The sequence below is a fragment of the Taurulus bubalis genome (genome assembly GCF_910589615.1).
Source record: "Taurulus bubalis genome assembly, chromosome: 15".
NCBI lineage: Eukaryota > Metazoa > Chordata > Actinopteri > Perciformes > Cottidae > Taurulus > Taurulus bubalis.
Genome location: NC_136603.1, coordinates 4,705,994 through 4,725,087, shown reverse-complemented (window position 1 = coordinate 4,725,087; position 19,094 = coordinate 4,705,994). Strand labels below are relative to the sequence as shown.

At 44.4% G+C, this 19,094-nt stretch overlaps 1 protein-coding gene across 1 annotated transcript in view; it reads left to right on the top strand.

The window, feature by feature from the left end:
* satb2 (SATB homeobox 2) overlaps nucleotides 1-19,094 on the top strand; it is a gene marked incomplete at both ends in the record, with an annotated part of 34,483 nt that overhangs the window by 6,989 nt on the left and 8,400 nt on the right. Inside the window, 9 exon segments of the mRNA XM_079230800.1 lie at nucleotides 5,916-6,042; nucleotides 7,051-7,174; nucleotides 7,565-7,667; nucleotides 8,782-8,832; nucleotides 8,910-9,493; nucleotides 10,752-10,964; nucleotides 11,754-11,840; nucleotides 12,515-12,667; nucleotides 15,230-15,424. Of these exon segments, the coding sequence (XP_079086926.1) occupies nucleotides 5,916-6,042; nucleotides 7,051-7,174; nucleotides 7,565-7,667; nucleotides 8,782-8,832; nucleotides 8,910-9,493; nucleotides 10,752-10,964; nucleotides 11,754-11,840; nucleotides 12,515-12,667; nucleotides 15,230-15,424 (1,637 nt within the window).

Genomic DNA, 19,094 nt, shown 5'->3' with positions numbered 1-19,094 from the left:
TGCTTTTTACAGTATCTGGTTACGTAAAACGGTGAGAGTTTAAATGAGACATGTAGAATAAAATGTTGATAAGTGAAATACAATTTTACGCTTGGTTTCGGTGGGGGTTGTCTCACGTGATGTGTTCATTGACCGTCGGTAAATTGAAAATCTTGACGATTATGTCTTCTTTTTTTTTACAGCTTCACGCTATAATAAATTGTTAATCGTGATTTACTTAAAAGACGTATTTTTGTTTGTAGAGGCCGAATAATTCTCCGTTAGTTGACGCTGGTTAGCTAGTTTTGTTAGCTTGTTTTTTTTTTCAACAATGGCTGAAGTTTCTCTGCACTTCACACAAGTATTATTTGAGAAAGTGAACATTAACCAACGGGACCATATTATCCGACCCGTACACGCTGACTTTTACACACCTGATAAGAGAAACCAAGCGCTTATAGTAAAAAAAGTATACATCTTTGTATGTCCATAACTTCCCTGAAGAAAACAAGTTGCTAGTATTGGCACCAGCTGCCCAAAAAATAGGAAGATGAGCTTAACTGAGGCATGAACACGTCAACATTTTCTCTCCGTCTCTCTAATATTTAAGCCTATGAAAGAGTAACTGGATTTTTTTTTCCTGCTGGCTGAAAGTTTCACGCCTGTTGCACCAGCTGTGATGTCACAGTGCACTGACGCGCCCTGCAGCAGGATGAGACGTTAAACCACTGGATGTCAGCGGACGTTAAGTTACTCTTCATAAAAAAAGTTTCATTATAACTGGACCTTCCTGCAGCGAAGCCCATAAACTATGTTCCTGTCCGCTGCTAATGTTGCCGATTTATTTTGGTAAACTTCAGAACGGGGACTGACAGCCTGTTAAAGCGAGACAAATAAACAACACGCAGATGCGCATTATCCCAGAGTGATGGCCGCACATTACCCTGCAAATTGTGCAGCGAGTGTGTTTGTTACGGTTTGCAGATGAATGCCATTAGTAGCACTTTTAGCCTCAGTGTGTTTGCCAAGCACCAGGGGAGGTCTCTCTCTGTCTGTCTCATCAGTGTGTATGGAAAACGGCGAGCCACATTGGTCCCCGCGTCCACATCAATGCACCACGCCAGGGGCTTCAAAGGCGGGACCGAGCGGGACATCTCGACAACTCGACACAAACAAAGCTCCGAGGATTGACTTCGAGCATTGTTCACAGCGTGCACGAAACACACACACACACACACACACACACTCGTGAGCTGCATTCAACCCATGCAAGGGTGCAAAAAAAAAATATTCATGCAGTGTCATAGACAAAACACACATGCACTTCCTCCCCCAACTTCTCTCAAATGCATAGTTTTTGTTTTTTAAAACAAGCGTTCATGTTAAATGAATAATTTCTGGCTTAAATTATAAAAAATGTTCCCCCTGCGGTCCACGACCAAAATTACACAGAGTTCCAGCTATTTTCTCCCTGTTTGAATTGTGTCCTGCATTCTTGTGTCCCAGCGGTGTATTTAAAGTCCCCGCCGAGGACCACGGCCTTTCTTTAATTAGCTTAGCCCCGTAATTAACTGGGAGATATTGTTTATTTCGATTATAAGGGCCTGAAGGCTTTTATAGAATGGATGGGAGCAGACCTGTACTTTACGGTTTCAGCCAATGAACAGTTAACAGTGGTCAGCTGGCCGGACGGAGCATTGTTGCAGTGCCACGTCTAACAACCACAAAGGGTCGCTGCTGCAGATCATGTCCGCAATTCACTGGACATCCGAGTTCAGACCTCTCCATTTTCTAGTTGTGATTCTAGCAGCGTGCCGTTACGTCTTATTCAGTCGATGCATGCTTTACTTTTGTATTTATTAATCGTTAATACATTTATAAATCAGTAATTGACCCTTATTAAGACATGTTTTGGGTTTCCTGGGTTTGGCTGGTGTATATCCATTTCATGCATGAGCTATTTTTGTTCTCTTTAAGTCCCTTTTTAGTTTATCTTAAAGGATGATTATCAAAACATGGGTTTTATTTTTGTAGTTTTTACCATTAAACACTCATCAGGTTAATTTCTGAGATTTGAGAGCGCGGCGACTTTACCAAAGAGGTCAAACGCAAGCTGTGCGATGATCATGACCGCTTTTAAAAGGTACTCCATGAATGTAGTAATGGTTCAAATCGATGCTGCAGCGGTCGACATGTCCCGCCTTTAATCCCGACAGTAAAGGTCAAGATCCCAACTTGGCCCCCGGCATCTTTGGCCCCACAATAGGTCAGACACCACCAGCCAGTACGGTCCCCTTAAATGCGCCCAAACCTACTTCCCCCAAAGCAAAGTTGAGCAGTAAGTGCCTGTAACTTACTACCACGTGTGTGTAACTGTAGATGTTGAGCCCCCGCAGCAAACATGTCTGTTATCTTTAGCACATTTGTCGGCATCCACCTCTAGATTTGTTTCTTTATTTTTTGGGCTCCGCACCCACCCTTTGCACTTTGGTTTATCCAATTTGACGCTTTTATGCATCCACTGATTTTTGGCCACAGAACCGAGGGGGAGGGGCCTAGTATTACCCCCTTTTTCCACCAATATTAGCGCTTATGTGCAAGTTCAATAAACACGAAAAATCCTGCTGAAAAACAGGCGAATGACTCCTTTCCCATTTCCAGTTTTTTTTGTATACATGTAACTTATTCAGTCTCTCAAATCAAAGTTGCTGATTAAAGGAAGTTGTATTATGCCGATCGACACAGTGCAATGAGGAGTTAATCCCAACCAGAGGGGTGTGTTCCCTTTTCGTTGAGTGTTTTCAGATCATCTATTGGCTTTTCTTTTTACATGCTGTTGTTTTGTTGTAGTGACGTCTCTGTGTTCCCAGAACTCAGCAACAGGGCCACGAGTTCCCTATTTTAAAACAAACATGGCACAGTTATAAACGTTCCAAAGTCATTTATCAAACGTTATCCTACGAACATAATTCATCAAGTCTGAAGTTGTTATTAAGTCAACGGTTGGATTTGGGTCCAGATGCTCTGCGGCCTCAAAAAGAAAAAAGGGAGAGCTAAAAAGACAAATCTGGGGATAGAAATGAGCCAAATGGATTTTTCCAATCATGAGCAACTCAAAATGTGTTTTTATTTTACTGACTTGCCTTCCTAAAAATGACTTATAAACCATTAGTATAGACAACCCCTTTATGAATTATGGCTTATTAGAAAGTTGCAGACATGTTTTGGATCAAGTTGCACCCTCATGACCCGAAAACGTCGTCCACCTTGTGCACAGATGAGCATTTTTTAGCGCCGTTTCATCGGAGAAGATCACTCCCTTATAAAATAAAAACAAACATGACAGATTTTTCATAAAGAGGGGCTCCTCCGGGTTGAGTCAGGTGTATAGGGTTTCCCTCAGCATGTGCCAGGGGTGGAAGCTGGAACCAGTTTGGAAGAAGCCCTGCATGCGTCTGCAGCGGCCATTAGGACTTATTCCAGCATGGGACAATGGGATCACTGTGTGTGTGTGTGTGTGTGTGTGTGTGTGTGTACGTGGTGTATTTATGTATGTGTGTGTGTGTGTGTGTGCACGTGTGCACGTGCACGCAGGCGTCCATGCGTGCAAGCCTGCGCGAGTGTCGTTGAGAGGAGTCAGAGACATCAGTGTGTGTTTGTGTGCGGCTCTGCGTTTGTGCGGATGGGCACACTCAGACATGAGCCAAGCCACCAGCCGGCCACATAAAAGCATGTCTCTGGGAGGTGGAATTTTAATGTGGAAATGGGAACAATGATTTCTACTTTTAAATGTGGACAAGAAGCAGAGCCCATTGAACATCAGACCCAAAAAGAAAAAAAATGATGGATCAATTATTAATGCATTTGCCATCACACTGTGAGTGCGGGTGTTTGTGTGTGTGTGTGTGTGTGTGTGTGTGTGTGTGTGTGTGTGTGTGTGGGTTGTGCGTGCTTGCATGCCAGTGGATGCATGTACATGTCCACCTCTCTGTGTGCTGTCATGTGTCCTCTGTGAGTTTGTGTTTGTCTGCTTATTCACGCGTTTGCTTCCGCCCAACTTGGCATTAGCGAAATTGTTACGGCTTATTTTCAGAGGCTGAAGATGAAGGCAGAATGTTTTTGTGTGTGTGTGTGTGTGTAAGAGGCCGAGACAGAAACAAAAAACGAAAAACAAAGAGAGGACGTGCTCAGTGTTTTCCTCTCCGTCATAAAATTATCTGAGTATTTTCTTCCATCTCTTTAAAATGCATTTCATTACTTCGTCCCTTTAAAAGACACACAAACCAAACTCTCTTCTCATGTTGTCACGTGTGCAGTATTTGATTCCAGTTGATTATTTCACAAACACACACACACACATACACATATATATGTGAAATATTGTTTTAAATGGGATATTTCAAGTGAAACTGATGTTGTTACATCAAATTTACAGACAATTTAATATGTAAAATACCTGAGTGAGCTTATGAAACGTGTAATGTCTGAAAACCACATGTGCATATCCATTTTTCACGTGTGAAATAATACTCTCCATGTGTGATTAATATGTAAAAGATACTTTTACCACATAAATATGACGTTTGTGTGCTTAGAAAACGTGTTTTTTTGCTGCTGATGTTACAGGAGAGCACTTTGTAAAAGTCCTTAAGCAAGTTTTACTTCCTCACTTCCTTAAGTTGTCTGTTTATAGACAGAAAATAAGCTTTGTTAACAAAAGAAAAAGCAGATTTTCATGGTGTCAGGGTGGTCTCAGGTTCCTCCCCGCCCTGAAGGGTTGAAGTCCGTTCAGCTCACGGTGGATTAAATGATGCTCCCTTGTGGACGAGCAGATAATTAAGAACACAGCTCGGCCTGACGGGGAATCAAAGATACAACTGAGGTATAAACACAGTTGAAGAGGACAAAAAAAAAAGAGAGAGCGAGAAAGATCAGAGGGGGAAAGAGACGTCTGACAAGGGGAGGAAAAGGAGAGAGGAAGATATGAGGAGGGGAGGGAGGAACGAGAGAGAGAGAGAGAGAGAGAGAGAGAGGCTCCTCAGGACCCGTCTGGATCCCATTTAGAGGAGAGTAATGCGATTAGCTCTGTTTAGTTTTCACAGCTCCAGCCAGTCCCCATGAAAACCCTCTGTGACTGTGTGTTTGTAGTGCGTCTTTTGTTTCCTGAGCTTTATTTTTTTACTCCTTATTTTCTTCTTAAAGAAACTTAACCAGAGATATTTACGTGTGACGACACCGCGGCATTCAAACACCTGATAATCCTTAAAAAACTACGTGAAAAGCTCTTTTTTTTCCTGTGTCTGTCATTTTTGATGATTTCTCGGTCCACATTGGTTCATGATATTGTGTCCAATAGTTTCAATGAATGGCAATGTGGAGGACAGCTATTCAGGACATTGTTTCAGTACAAAAGGAAAGATTTTAAAATGTCATATTTGGGTGGAGGCAAAAGTCCAAAAGGAGGATTATATGTATCTCAAAACTACGTATAACAATGTATATGGTGAGATGCAATGACACTCTTTTATTTTGTTGATGTTTTTCCTCATCTTTTTATAATCCTTTCTTTTATTTTGCCGTGTCACAATTGTGTTAAAGCTGGGCAATGTGTCGATTTTATGATCTTAAAAACAAACTAGGCCTCTCAAACATTAGATTTCACCCAAAGTCACATATTAAAGGATAAACTAAAGATGTGTTGTATCCATTGATAAAAAAAAAAACGAGGAGACGATGCCTTAACTTTTATTTGCGCGTGTTGCCATGTTGATAATTTACCTGTCATGAGCTCAAGTTAAAGTGCAAGATTTTCATTTTTAAACATCCTAAACCATGGATTCTAGTTCATAGATCAAAATCGATTCATGGCTCTGCTGTGTTGCGTAATATAAAAAGTCTTGAGGTCTTGAAATGAGGAATCTCTCTCTTGTCTCCAGGCATCATCAAGGTGGGCCGGTGGAACCCGATGCCCGTCCACTTCCTGACGGACGCACCGGAGGCCACAGTCGCCGACATGCTGATGGAGGTCTACCACATGGTCACGCTCCGCATCCAGCTGCACAGGTCCGTCCGCCTGAGCCTCGGCCGCTCGGTCTTCCCCACGCGGCGCGACCTCGAAATGTGGACATTTGGGAGTTCCCACGGAGAGCGCAGAAGTCTCTCTGTGGGAAAACGGCGATAGGAAAGACTGCACGTCACAAAGGAAGGATTTTAAACCGAGTGCGGTTCCACTTAACCAGCCGCTCGGTCCGCTGATGTCATGGCGGCCGATTGCAGCGCAAGAATTTGCCATGTCTATCAAAATTTGAAAGCAGTAACATCGAAACCCTAATCAACCCGGTGGGGATTTATCTATTATCTGTCTCCGTCCGCGTGCCAGGAAACCTCGATGCGCAGATAAAAACAGATAAACACCAGATGACACGCTTATTATTGTTGTTGTTGTCGTCTTGGAACATACCAGCCAGGTTTTGCTTGCCTGTTTACGCGCGTATCCACGGCGACGGCAGAGCTCTGGCCACACTTTTGTGCTCGCGGTTCGAAATGATTCATTTGAGGTTAAAATAAAAATGTAAAATAAATTGTTGGAGCGTGCAATAAGCAGTGGGTTTGGGGTTAATACAGGATGTTTGATAGATTAATTTTGGGGTGAATTTAGGATTAAAGGAAACGTTATATGACGGGAACCTGCAGCTCTTTAGCGTAGCTTAGCACAAAGACTGCAAACGGGGGGAAACAGCTAGCATGGCTCAGTTCAAAGGCAACACAAGTTTGACACAAATAAAAGAGTTACAACACAAGTTGTGGTTTTGCAATGTGGTTGCATGTTGGACTACTTCAAACTGGCAATGCTAGATGTTTCCCTCTGTTTACAGTCTTTATGCTAAGCTAAGCTAAGCTGTAAAGACACGTGCGGCGCGTCAATCTTCCTCTCTAACTCTCTGCAAGAAATCTCCCGAAATGTCAAAAATCTTCCCTTAAACGTCTCCGTTTAGCGTTTAGTCCTTTTTTTTTTTTTCGTCAACTCATTAACATAAAGTGTAACTGTGTTGTTGTTTTGTCTCTTCGTAGTTTTTCAAAGCTGGAGGATCTGCCCTGTGAACAGTGGAACCACGCGACCGTCAGGAACGCTCTCAAAGAGCTGCTGAAGGAGATGAACCAAAGCACTCTGGCCAAAGAGTGTCCTCTGTCACAGGTAACGACAACAACAACAACAACAACAACAACAACAGCTTGTTCCTCAACTGAAACAACTGCCCATCAATTTAATAATCCTTGATATAAGTGTCTCTTTAACAGATTCTCACATCACATGACCCTACATTTTTTGTGATTATTGCTCCCCAGCTACATTATTAGACCTCCATCCTGGTCTCATGATGACTTGTGTGTGTGTGTGTGTGTGTGTGTGTGTGTGTGTGTGTGTGTGTGAGTTTCCATGGGTGGCTTCCAATCATGATTAATGTCCCTCTATTTCCATTGTGTGTTTATGTGAGCGTGCCACAGAGTTGTTGCGGGAGTGCAAGCATTTCATATCATGTTGGTTATTAATGCATCTTTCCGCCTCTCTCTCTCTCTCTCTCAGAGTATGATTTCCTCCATCGTGAACAGTTCCTACTATGCCAACGTCTCCACTGCTAAATGCCAGGAGTTCGGTCGTTGGTACAAGAAGTATAAGAAAATCAAAGGTGAGCTTTCTGTCAGTGCTCGTTGGGTTTCTTAAACCTGGGAGATGAGATATGATGGGTCTTCATGCATGTCGAGGGGAATTAGGAAAAAGTGCAAATATATAAATAAGAAATAAACACAATGCCAGGATATTTGGTGGGTTAATGGAATGAAAAGTTGTTTTTTAAGTTCAACTTTGGAGCGATGTTTAGTCCCTTTCCCAGTAAACCTGCATGACGTGTTTGGTATCGACGGCTTCATTGCAATCTCAAGATTCAGACGATTCCACTTTAAAGGGAAACCCGCACCGGCCTTCAAAACACGGTAATGCCAATCAGAAGATCCAGCATCACCTTCCAAGTAAACCAACAACCGAGAGATGGGAATGAGATTTGATCTTCAAAAAATGTTTCTTGGGAAAAACAAGGGGATGTCCAATTTTAGCAAAACAAATTGTACCAATAGAGATGTATGGAGGCCTGCAGGGACATCTTTTGCACAGGGCCCAGATACATTAGGACACATAAACACATGTTCGTTCCCTCCCCACCCGGCCATTCGTTGAGTAACAGCGGCGAGCCGGTGCGCACGCAGTCGCTCCATATCATAACGTAAATAAAAGAACGTAAACACATTTAGCTATATAATTCATCCGCGGTGGCTTGATCACAAACGCTGCTGGGGTTTCTTCCAACGGGTGAAATCCAACACGGGATCGTAAATCAAGACCAATGCTGGAGGTTTCTGTGACTCCTCGCTTCAAGTATAAATCCAGCTTCAGACATGCAACCTGTGCTGAAGGGGAGAAGCAAATATGGCTTCGTATGGAAGGCTGAGAACCAGGGATCTTTCTTTTAAATTGACGAACATCACATGTGTAATGCATGTCTCAAATATTATTTCACCTCTTGAGAAAGCTCACTGCTCTCTGATTAGCCTGAAAAAGTGGCAAAAGTGGCCAAACTGAGGTTATTTTTTACTTTACTCTTATAATTATCAAGAACTTCTTGTTCATGTTTGCTCCAAAATTGTGCGTCAAAGTTCCTCATGTGGACCTTGAGGTGAGATTGTTGGTCGTGTACGTAGATCAGCTCCCCCCTCTGACTGAGTCTCTGCGTGTGTTTTGTTGAGCAGTAGATTACCTGGAGAAGATGTGGTCCGGACGGGACGCCGCCGACATCAAAAGTAAGTCCTCAGATCTTTCTGTGCTCGTGCGGCGGTGTTTGTCCGACACGCTCCTCACCGCCCCGTCTCCCCTCCAGTAGAGAGAGACAACATGGCGGACTTCTGCGTGCTGGGCCAGAGGCCTCATCCTCACCTGGCCGGCCTGGCCCAGCTCAGTCACCTGGGAGCCGGCAGCCCCCTCCCCAAGTCGGGCTCCGGGGATCTGCAGGCGCCCTCCCAGCAGCCTTCTCCGTCCCAGCAGCAGCAGCAGCAGCAGCAGCCCTCGCCCCACGGCCCCCACCACCACAGCCCTCCTCTCCGCACGGGCCAGGTGCCTCCGCCGCCCGGCGCCCTGCAGCCCCTGCTGGGGCCCGGCGGGCTACTGTCCCCTCAGCTCTCCCCGCAGCTGGTGCGCCAACAGCTCGCCATGGCCCACCTCATCAACCAGCAGCTAGCCGTTAGCCGCCTGCTGGCCCACCAGCACCCACAGGCCATCAACCAGCAGTTCCTCAACCACCCGCCCATCCCTCGGGGTTCGTCCAAAGCCGGCGGCGACCATCCCGGGAGCAACCCCTCGGCCGCCGAGGTCTCCTGTGAAATCTACCAGCAGGTCAGAGACGAGCTGAAGAGAGCTAGTGTCTCCCAGGCCGTGTTCGCCCGTGTGGCTTTCAACCGCACACAGGTAGGAATACAGGACAGACCGTGGTCAAGAAAAGGTTAGGAGGCAGTCTGGAAAGTGTAAATGATCAGAGAGAGAGGAGAGGCAAGGTGACGCGTCGCGTCGAGGATGAGAGAAGGTAGCTTCAGGTGGCGTTAGCTGGGATGGAGATACTCTGAATATTAATATTTATCATCAGACTTCTCGGTCCCCAAAACAGCTCAGGTGAGGAGAGACAGTTTCCGTATTCGCTAGAAATAAATAGAAGCTGACGTCACTGAGGGACTGTCATTTTATTTTTTTTCACCCACCTCGCGGTATTTTCGGTGGGATTAGCGGAAGCGTGGCAGGGTAGCTCGCCGGGTCATTGAGTCTCGCTCCCCGCCCTCGCAGCAGCACTAACACCTGATGCGCTCAGGCTGTGCTAAACCGGTTAGCACACGGCCCATTAGATCAATGTAATGGAGGCGGCTCGTAGACCTGTTGGTGTAGAGGCCAGGTGTGTTTTTAAGTGTGTGTGTGTGTGTGTGTTTGTGTGAGCATCCAACCCATGTGCTAATACTGTTTATCTAAGGTTCATCGTTTTCAGTTTTTACCAACTGCTGAAAAATAGAAAGGACATTTCCTTTTACTGAGCTAACGTTTTATATTTTGCTTTTTGTTCCACTCCAATTCAAAAGGAAATATTGAACTTTTGTATTGATATTGTGCAGTTTACGTTACTTTACAGGTGAAAATGTTTGCTTACAAGACAGAGAAAGCTTGTAGAATATGTTTTGTTATGAATTTAAACGAGCTAAGTTTATACAAGAACAGCTGAAATGTTTAATTTGTTGATTTCCTGCTTTTCCTTGAAAATGTTTTAATTATTTTGTATGTGTTTTGTCATAATTTTGAAGTTTGGACTGTTGGTTGCACAAAACAAACATTGTGAAGTTGTCACTTTGGGTACTTCTGACAGCATATATCACAATTTGTCTGAATATATAGATTAAAATACTTTACACACATGATCTTGATTATATTTTTACACAGGTATAACTGTCTGTGAAGGACTTGTATTGTAATGACGTGATTATAAGCATTACTTAAACCTCAATCACATTAATTAACAATCACATTGAACAGCTGAAAACAGAACATATATTTCCTCAGTCAGGTGAAGAAAACACAGTTTAAGTTGTCAGTCTGTGACTCAGGAATGTGATTTTTTTTTTTTTGTGATGAGGAAGACCGAAGTTCGGCGTGTAAATGTGTCTCCGTGTGTGTCTTCCCTGTCCAGGGTTTGCTGTCGGAGATCCTGCGTAAGGAGGAGGACCCTCGCACGGCCTCGCAGTCTCTGCTGGTCAACCTGAAAGCGATGCAGAACTTCCTCAACCTGGCGGAGAGCGAGAGAGACCGGATCTACCAGGAGGAGAGGGAGCGCACCATGAACCCCACGGTCGGCCTCCCCGCCTCCAACTCCTCCAGCCCCGGCGCTCCACGCCTCCCGCAGGTTGGTGCACCGAGAGAGAAGACATGGCAATTGAGAAAAAGAGAAGGTCCCGTCAGTGTTGATGACACTTTCACCCAAATGTGGATAAAAGGATGAAGTGATGACGTTTTGGACAAACCTGGAGGTCGAACTGATACATGACGGGTTGGCAGAGGCATGAACTGGCAAGGCAGTAATACAAAAATAACCTAATCTGAACACTTTTGGAATACTTCAAAATCAAACATTTAGAATATTGTCTTATACCTTTAAAGGAATGGCGTCAGCTGCACAATTTCTAGACACATATTCTCTTTTTTTCATTGGAAATCAAATGCATTTGGCATGTTAAGCATTTACAAATCAACAAATTACAAAAGAAACTGTGTAAAAAGGTGTACTGTGTGTATTCTAAGTGTTCCTTGCTGCTGTTTTCTTTGCTTTTGTCAGGCAAAAAATGTGTTGTCTTCCATTTTCAATGTCAATAAAAAGGAATAAAACCTTTCAATAAGTCACCTTTAACAAAAGTGACAACCTGAGAGGAGTAACCTTGACATACGTTAGAACAATGAACAATGTAACTGTAACTTGATTTAAAAAAGGAAAAGTTATCTTGAGTTAATTACAGTTACTTATTTTTTATAATGTGATTAATCCTGATGACATTTCATCCGTCACGACCCGACCCTGCATGTAGTCTGTTGAGATGGATGCGTAATCCTTGTGATCAGATTTTAACGCGCCGTGTGTGTGTGTGTGTGTGTGTGTGTGTGTGTGTGTGTGTGTGTGTGTGTGTGTGTGTGTGAATAGAAAGTGTGGGAGAGGGGCATGGAGGACCAGATGACCCCCGATACCTGGGCCTCCATCTGGAAGAACAAGACTAAGATCTCCAACTCGGTGAGTAATCTAGATCTTTAACTTGCAGCGTCCTGAAACCTCGCAGCGCTTCCATTCATAAAGTAAAAAGCATCTTCAAAGCCTTCATAAGAGCTTATTGTAAACATAAAGGACATTATGGAGCATTTGGACGTTTCTTCGCCTGTGCACATAACAATTCGCCGATAAGACGTTCCCTCTGATGTCGGGGCAGATGCCCATTCATGGCTGTGGGTGAAGCTGCGCGCTTTTCTTATTATGACTATGTAAAATAATCTCCGCATCGTTTACACTGAGGGAATGTAAGCTGGCCGGTCCGTGCACGTCGCCCCCCCCACTTCAAACGCTGTGTACACAAGCTCTCCGAGAGCCAATACATGTTCGTTCAAACAGAAACAACAAAGAAAGACAAAAGAGGAGGACTTAATGACTTTGATCTGTAAACAGAATTCATGTGGGGACGTGCGCTGCAGATGTGCGGGGAACACGACACGTCTGTTCTCAGGCCGATCGTCGGCCGATAACCTTTCCTCATGTGTTTACTTTTGCGGGCGAACGCTCCGTAGTTGTACAACACACACGAGTCTTATCTGATCTCCTTGTTAACGTCAACCATTCAAAGCCCCTTTTTTTTTATTCTTGCTTTTGGGACATAATGTGACTCACATCATCACGTGGATGCTCTCTTTTCCCAGCCGAAGCCGCCAGGCCCGGCCTCCGACCTCCCAATGAAGCTGGAGTCGATGGTCAACATTACGTCGGGAATCTACGACGAAATCCAGCAGGAGATGAAGAGAGCCAAAGTGTCTCAGGCGCTGTTCGCTAAGGTGGCCGCCAACAAGAGCCAGGTGAGGAACGCCGGAGCAGTTTTACCCCCAAACAGGTTGGATATCGATATCAAAACGGCTTTGAAAAGCTCGTGAAAACCACAAAACCCGCTGCGTTCAGAGCCAAAGCACACGTCTGCAGAGGAGCTGGAGCGCTGCCACGTTGTACGCCGTCAGTCATCGGCCGTATCAGCCGTCACTCGGCTCGTGATGAACCGCTGTGGATTGGTTTGTTTTCTCAGAGCTCTGAAAACATGATGTACTGCAGTGTAGTTTTCCTTTTTTTCACCTAATTTTCCAAGAATGTATATGAGCTGTACTTCATGTTCTTGTTGTTTTATTCGAGGACTTTTTAAATGTGTCATTTCCCTGCTGGTAAATGTGTTTTGTGTTGTTAGCTCCATAATATCCATGTACAGTCCCCTCCCAATTTCCAGAAAGATTAGAGGGAATTAAAATAATGATATAAAAGTACAAGAACCTACATGATCCTAAGAGACATTTCTGGTTTTTACTTCTTTTTTTCCCCACATGTGTTTTAGTGGAGCGGTGTGACTTTGTAAAGCGATTGGCGGTTCGATTCCCCGGCTCCACCATTCTGCATGTCAAAGTGTCCTTTGGCAAAATGCTGAACCCCAAAATTGCTCCTGAAGCAGGAGTTTAGTGGCACCTTGCAGCCATCGATGTTTTAATGTGGACATGTAGTGTAAATCTCTTTGAGTGGTCAGAAGGACGAAATAAAGTCCGTTGACCACAAATTCTACTAATCAAGATGCAAGGGTACACGTTTATAACATTTCCTGTGGATTTAAGTGTTGACTTCTCTATAACAGTTGCATTTAACAAACAAATAAATAAAGATTTCCTTATCCAGCGGCGGTTGGCCCCGAGAAACTTCACAGCCCTTTTAATATATGAGCAATGGCTCTCCAAAAACGTAATATTTCCTGAACATATGCCAATCATACACGCTCCCTAAACTCGCATGTTGTTTACTCTCCTCCAGCCAAAGGAAGAAGGTTGTCTGTGACAGGAAACACAAACTCAATTAGAGAAAAACCCTTCCGCCCTAAATATATTTATATAGAAAGATCTCAAAACACGCGGGAGCTAAATCCCCTCATTAATGGATGTGGTCCATGCGAACATGTGGCTTTGTGTCACCAGGTGTTAGCGTGAGAAAGGTCATGTGTGGAGACGTATATGCGTGGCGTATACAGTACTCGCATGCTTGTTTGTGTGCATCGGCGAGGTCCCCCAGGTTGGTGGGTCTGGGGGTGGCTGAGGGTCACGGCTCAGTGCACCCATCTGCTGCAGCTGGCCGCGAGGACGGAGAGGGAGGAAGAGGGAGATGATCAGGCTATTAGCGGTGCATGCTGCCCGAGGTGGCTGGTTGAGCACAACAGCTGGTGTCACAAACTGAACCAGTCTAGCAGATATAATTGAATCTTCTCCATCCCCCCTCATCTTCCTCTGCTACACTTACCTCACACACTCGCACGTTTCCAACTTCTTCCAACTCTTTTTTTTATCTCCCTACATGCTCACTGTTGTTTCCCCCTTCTGTATATCTTTGTATTTTAACTTCTCTTTTCTCTCATGGTCTCCTTCATCATCATCATCCTCCTCCTTCTTCACCCAGTGTCAATGCTAGTAGGTGTGAGTTGTAGATTCTTGGGCTCCACAGCTGGAGAACAGCCATAAAATGGTTCATAAAAACAGCTCCACTGCGGTGATCTTTCAGGGGGAACAGAGCCTCCTTCTCCTTCGAAATCTGCTTTAAACGACAGAATTGTCTGACAAGTACACTTGGAGTAAAACGGGAAAATTGATACTATTCTCATAACTTTACGGTCTAAAATAATGCTATAGCCTGCAGCATGTTTGCTTTGCATAAAGACTGGAAATGAGGAAACTCTCAGTGAATCACAGGCAGCAACCCTCTGGTTATGAAAAGAGAAGCCAATGCAGAAGTGTCAAAGCGTACATACTCTCTAATGGCCACTCTGGTCCTCTGGTTGTATAGAAGTCTATATAAATGACTCTACTTCTCTCTTGATTTATTCCCTCAGTAAACATTGTAAACATGAGTTTATGTCTCAATCGCTAGTTTCAAGTCTTCTTCAAATGATGGTCCATTTAGAGTCAAACAGACCATAAAGCAGGGGATGCTTTAGGGCGGGGCTACAAGGTGATTGACAGGTTGCTACCAGAGACGTATACAGCATCTATACCACAGCGTCACTCCTCAACAGTTCACTTCTGTTCACTAGTTGCAAAAAAATCAAGATGGCGACGATCAAAATGCCGAAATTGAGGCTTCAAAATCGCACAATGACTACATCCTCTTCCTCTTATAAATATATGTTTTCACTTGAAATATTATATATTCATTAGTGAGCTGCACCTTTGGACAGATTCAGGCCAGCTGCTTCCCTCTGTTTCCAGTCTTTATGCTAAGCTAAGCTAGCTGCCTGTCACCTTTTATATTCACTGTCATGTCACAAAATGCATACTTCTCAAAAAAATTGAAGTATTCCTCCAACTCCTCGTCTCTGTTTAACCCCCACGTTCTCTCTCCAGGGCTGGCTTTGTGAGCTGCTCCGGTGGAAGGAGAACCCCAGCCCGGAGAACCGCACCCTGTGGGAGAACCTGTGCACCATCCGGAGGTTTCTGGCGCTGCCGCAGACCGACAGAGACCTGGCGTACGAGGAGGAGTCCAGACACCATCACTCGGAGAGGATGCACACCGTCCTCCACCTGCCGCAGGACACGCAGGTAAGAAGCAGACGTGTTTACAGCTGCCGTCCACATGCACCTCATATCTCCGCGTCCAGATGTTTGTAACGCCTGGCATCAAAACGCACCTCCGGGTTTGAAAACACATTTCCTGCACACGTCACCTCATCTCACAATATTTACATCTGTTGAAAATTGACTGAAAACACCTTTTCTTACTGAAAACTAATTTTTACCAGACCTCCTCGGACCCTGTTTTCATTTTGGGTCAGTGTACAAAAATAAGTATTTTCTCGGTAGGAAGCAGTCATTTCCTCGAGTCTCTACTGGTGTACTAGTAACTGGTCCCAGTCAAGAAATAGTCCAGTACATTACTCCCAGTGAAACCCCAACATGTACTTTTTACTCTTTTCGTTTAGTGCAGATTTAAAAACAAGATAAAATATGTTTATTAGTGGACACAGACAGGCCAGCTGTTTCCCTCCGTTTCCAGTCTTTGTGCTAAGCTAAGCTAACCATCTGTTGTTTGTGGCCTTTTATTTTCAAAATATGTTCAACGAGTCCTTTTCTAATAAGACCATTCTCCACCACACACAAACATGAGCATATGCAGCACATGTGCAGACTTAAAACTAGTATTAGCATCAAAATATACTCAAATTACAAAAAGTTGATGTACTCACGGTGCATTCATTTTCATCACTTAATTGCTGGAGCAATAAAAAGTACCATAGTTCCCTCTGAGCTGTAATGGAGTAGAAGTAGAAAGTAGCAGAACATGGAAAAAGTAAAGTACCTCAAGTTCAGTACTTGATTAAATGTACTTTGTTACTTTCCACCACGGCCCATGACGGCACCAGTTTGTGTTTAATATTATTAAACACAAACTTTACAAGTCAGAAAAATCCAGTAAACAAAACAAAAACATCCTCTTTATTCATTACAAGATGTATCGTTTGATCTTGGTGTGTGTGTGTGTGTGTGTGTGTGTGTGTGTGTGTGAGCCCCAGTGGGAGGAAGAGTAAACAGTGTTGCTGGGTGGTGTGGCACTGGAGGAAATGCCCCATTAGTTTGTGAGAAGGGAGGCAGAGATCGATGCAGGAAACACGGTGGCGTGTTGTCTTCTGTCGCTACTGTGACCCTCCCACTCTGACACACACACACACACACACACACACACTGAACCCTGTCTATCTGTCTTCATTTCTCTCAGGCTGTATAGATAATACCTTATCTGCTATTGATTTTAAGTAGCAGACGACACAGAAATATCCCCGTAAGACGACACAAAGAAAACATCTCTTCTTAAAATCTACATACACATTTAGTGTTTGTCTGGTTGGAGGTTTTATCCACAGGGCCCATTTTAGGGATCAAACTATGTTGGTACGTTTGCAGTTAATAGCTGAGTCAACAACTCTGACTTCAGCGGACACTGATCCTTACTTACACTTATTTAAGCCTCAAACGTCGCGACCTTTACGACGACTTTTTATAGCGAACTATACTAGGATTTTTTTATGACATTTATAATAAAAGTTTTACGACATACTAACATGGGAACACATGAAACGAACAGCAATGAAATTGACCTTGAGCGGAGACCTTGGCTCCAAGCCAGGAAGAAGTCGCATATACTGTATACTACTTTTGTTCCAAGTCATTTTGGATAAAACAAACGTGATATAACACATTTAACTAGTGAGCAGGTGAACTTTTAAGTCTGTATCTTCAGCTGTCTTCAGGCTTTGAGAGTTGTATTGTCCTTCTCATCATTTACAAGAAACAAAGAGGCAGATCCCCTCCACCCACCACCTCCAAAACAATTTAAAACTATTCCTTTAAATCCAATGTGCTGGAGTTCAAAACCAAAGCAGCAGAAAATGACTGCACTGTAAAGAGGTCAAAGGTCAGGGTCTGCCACCTCAACTGAATGCCCTGGTTGCTCAAACACCCCCTAGGTCCTCTGCTTGAGAGATAATCTGTCTAACCACCAGCCCTCAATGCACAGCTATTATATCCCACATATTGCACATATGCCATAAATCAAAAACAGGCGAATGCCTCCCATTTAGCATCTCAACACGAGATGCTATGGTGCCGTTTTGCGGGGGGCTCCGCCCACCTCCGACTCCACCGCCGAGCAAATCTCTCTCTCTCTCTTTCCATCCGGAGCTCTGTGTTTAAAAGATAAAAGGAAAAGAGGGCTGATGGGAAGACTGGGAGGAAGCGGTGGTGACACCAATACCACATTCCTCTGCTCCTCTCACACTCTCAGCAACGACTACAAATACAGCATGTACCCTCACAACGGCCATGTTGTGACCCCTCCCCCTCCTCCCCAAACACCCCACCCACCTCGAGAGACTCTGGGAGATGAACTGTGGTGAAACACTGGTGATTTATTAATGGGAAATGAGGTGTGTTGCTGTCTTCAGATGAGCCAAACCTCCGGCTCCAGCCAGCCTGCCACCACAGACCACACGTGTGTCCCATCTGCCGCACACACACACACACACCACACACTGATAGTTGGTAACGTGAGCGCCCCCCCCCCCCCTTTGCGTCGTGGACAATAAGAGGGTCTTTCAAAAGCTGAAGCGACCGACCACAGACGTCGCATGAAAGATGAATGCGGCGCTGAAGCCGTAACTGGATGTACAGTAGCGTGAGCCATTCCCCTGCATCTTGGGAGATCTCTGACCGCGTGTCTATTAAGTCTGCAGGTGTGTGTATGTGTGTGTGTGTGTGTGTGAGACCTCCGCAGCATCACATTTCTCCGTGACTGACACGGTCCTGCTGCTCCGCTCCACAGCTCTTATTCATACGGCTTCAGCAGTTAAGTGCGTCCCACAGCTAATTTGGCAGAGTCTGCCCTTATAAATAATTTCTTTATTGTTTTTGCTAAATTGATTTCTGCCGCAAGTCAAGGGGTTGTTTATGCGTATGTGTGTGTGTGTGTGTGTGTGTGTGTGTGTGTGTGAACGCTCACCGAGGCTGAGACCCCATGAGTGGTGGACTAGAACAAGACGTAACAACCACTGCGCCCTTCCTCCTCCTCCTCCTCCTCCTCTCTTTGTGTCACTTCAATCCAAAGGTGCATCACTGACATCACAAGTCGGAGGTGCTTATTGCCAAAGCAGCAACAAATTGCTGCTGTCGACACTCGCCTCTCTTTTTAGGTGATCAGGGAGCGAGTGTCATTCAGCGGCTCGAGATTTCTGACTTTTACGGCAGTCCCTCGTGTGAGACGAGCTCCAAAATAAAGCTATTTCTTATTCATTTGCAAATACCTGCCGTAGATGAGAATAAGAAAGTAGAAAGATGACATTTATCATTTTCAGGATGGTTGAAATCTAATCCTTCAGAAGCATTTTCATTGACTTTTTTTAGGAAAAACAAATAAACTGTGATGAAGGCCGTTATCCTGCCCGCCTCGAAAACCCCCACAATGCAACTCGATAGTCTCCCTTTCCAAACTTTGGGAAAAGAGAGACTCCGCTCTGATTTTGTGACGCACACTTGCTGTTAAAAAGCCCAAAACATGACGTCATCAGGTATTACTTTGCAAAATCAGAGTCATTTTACGATATTATGCCGCCGGAGAAGTGCTTCCCATGAAGAGTAAATTAATTTGGAGCCTTTATGAATGATGGCTGCATTCCATTTAGCTGCTTCGGTTTCAGGGCAGCGATGTGCGCTGTGTGTA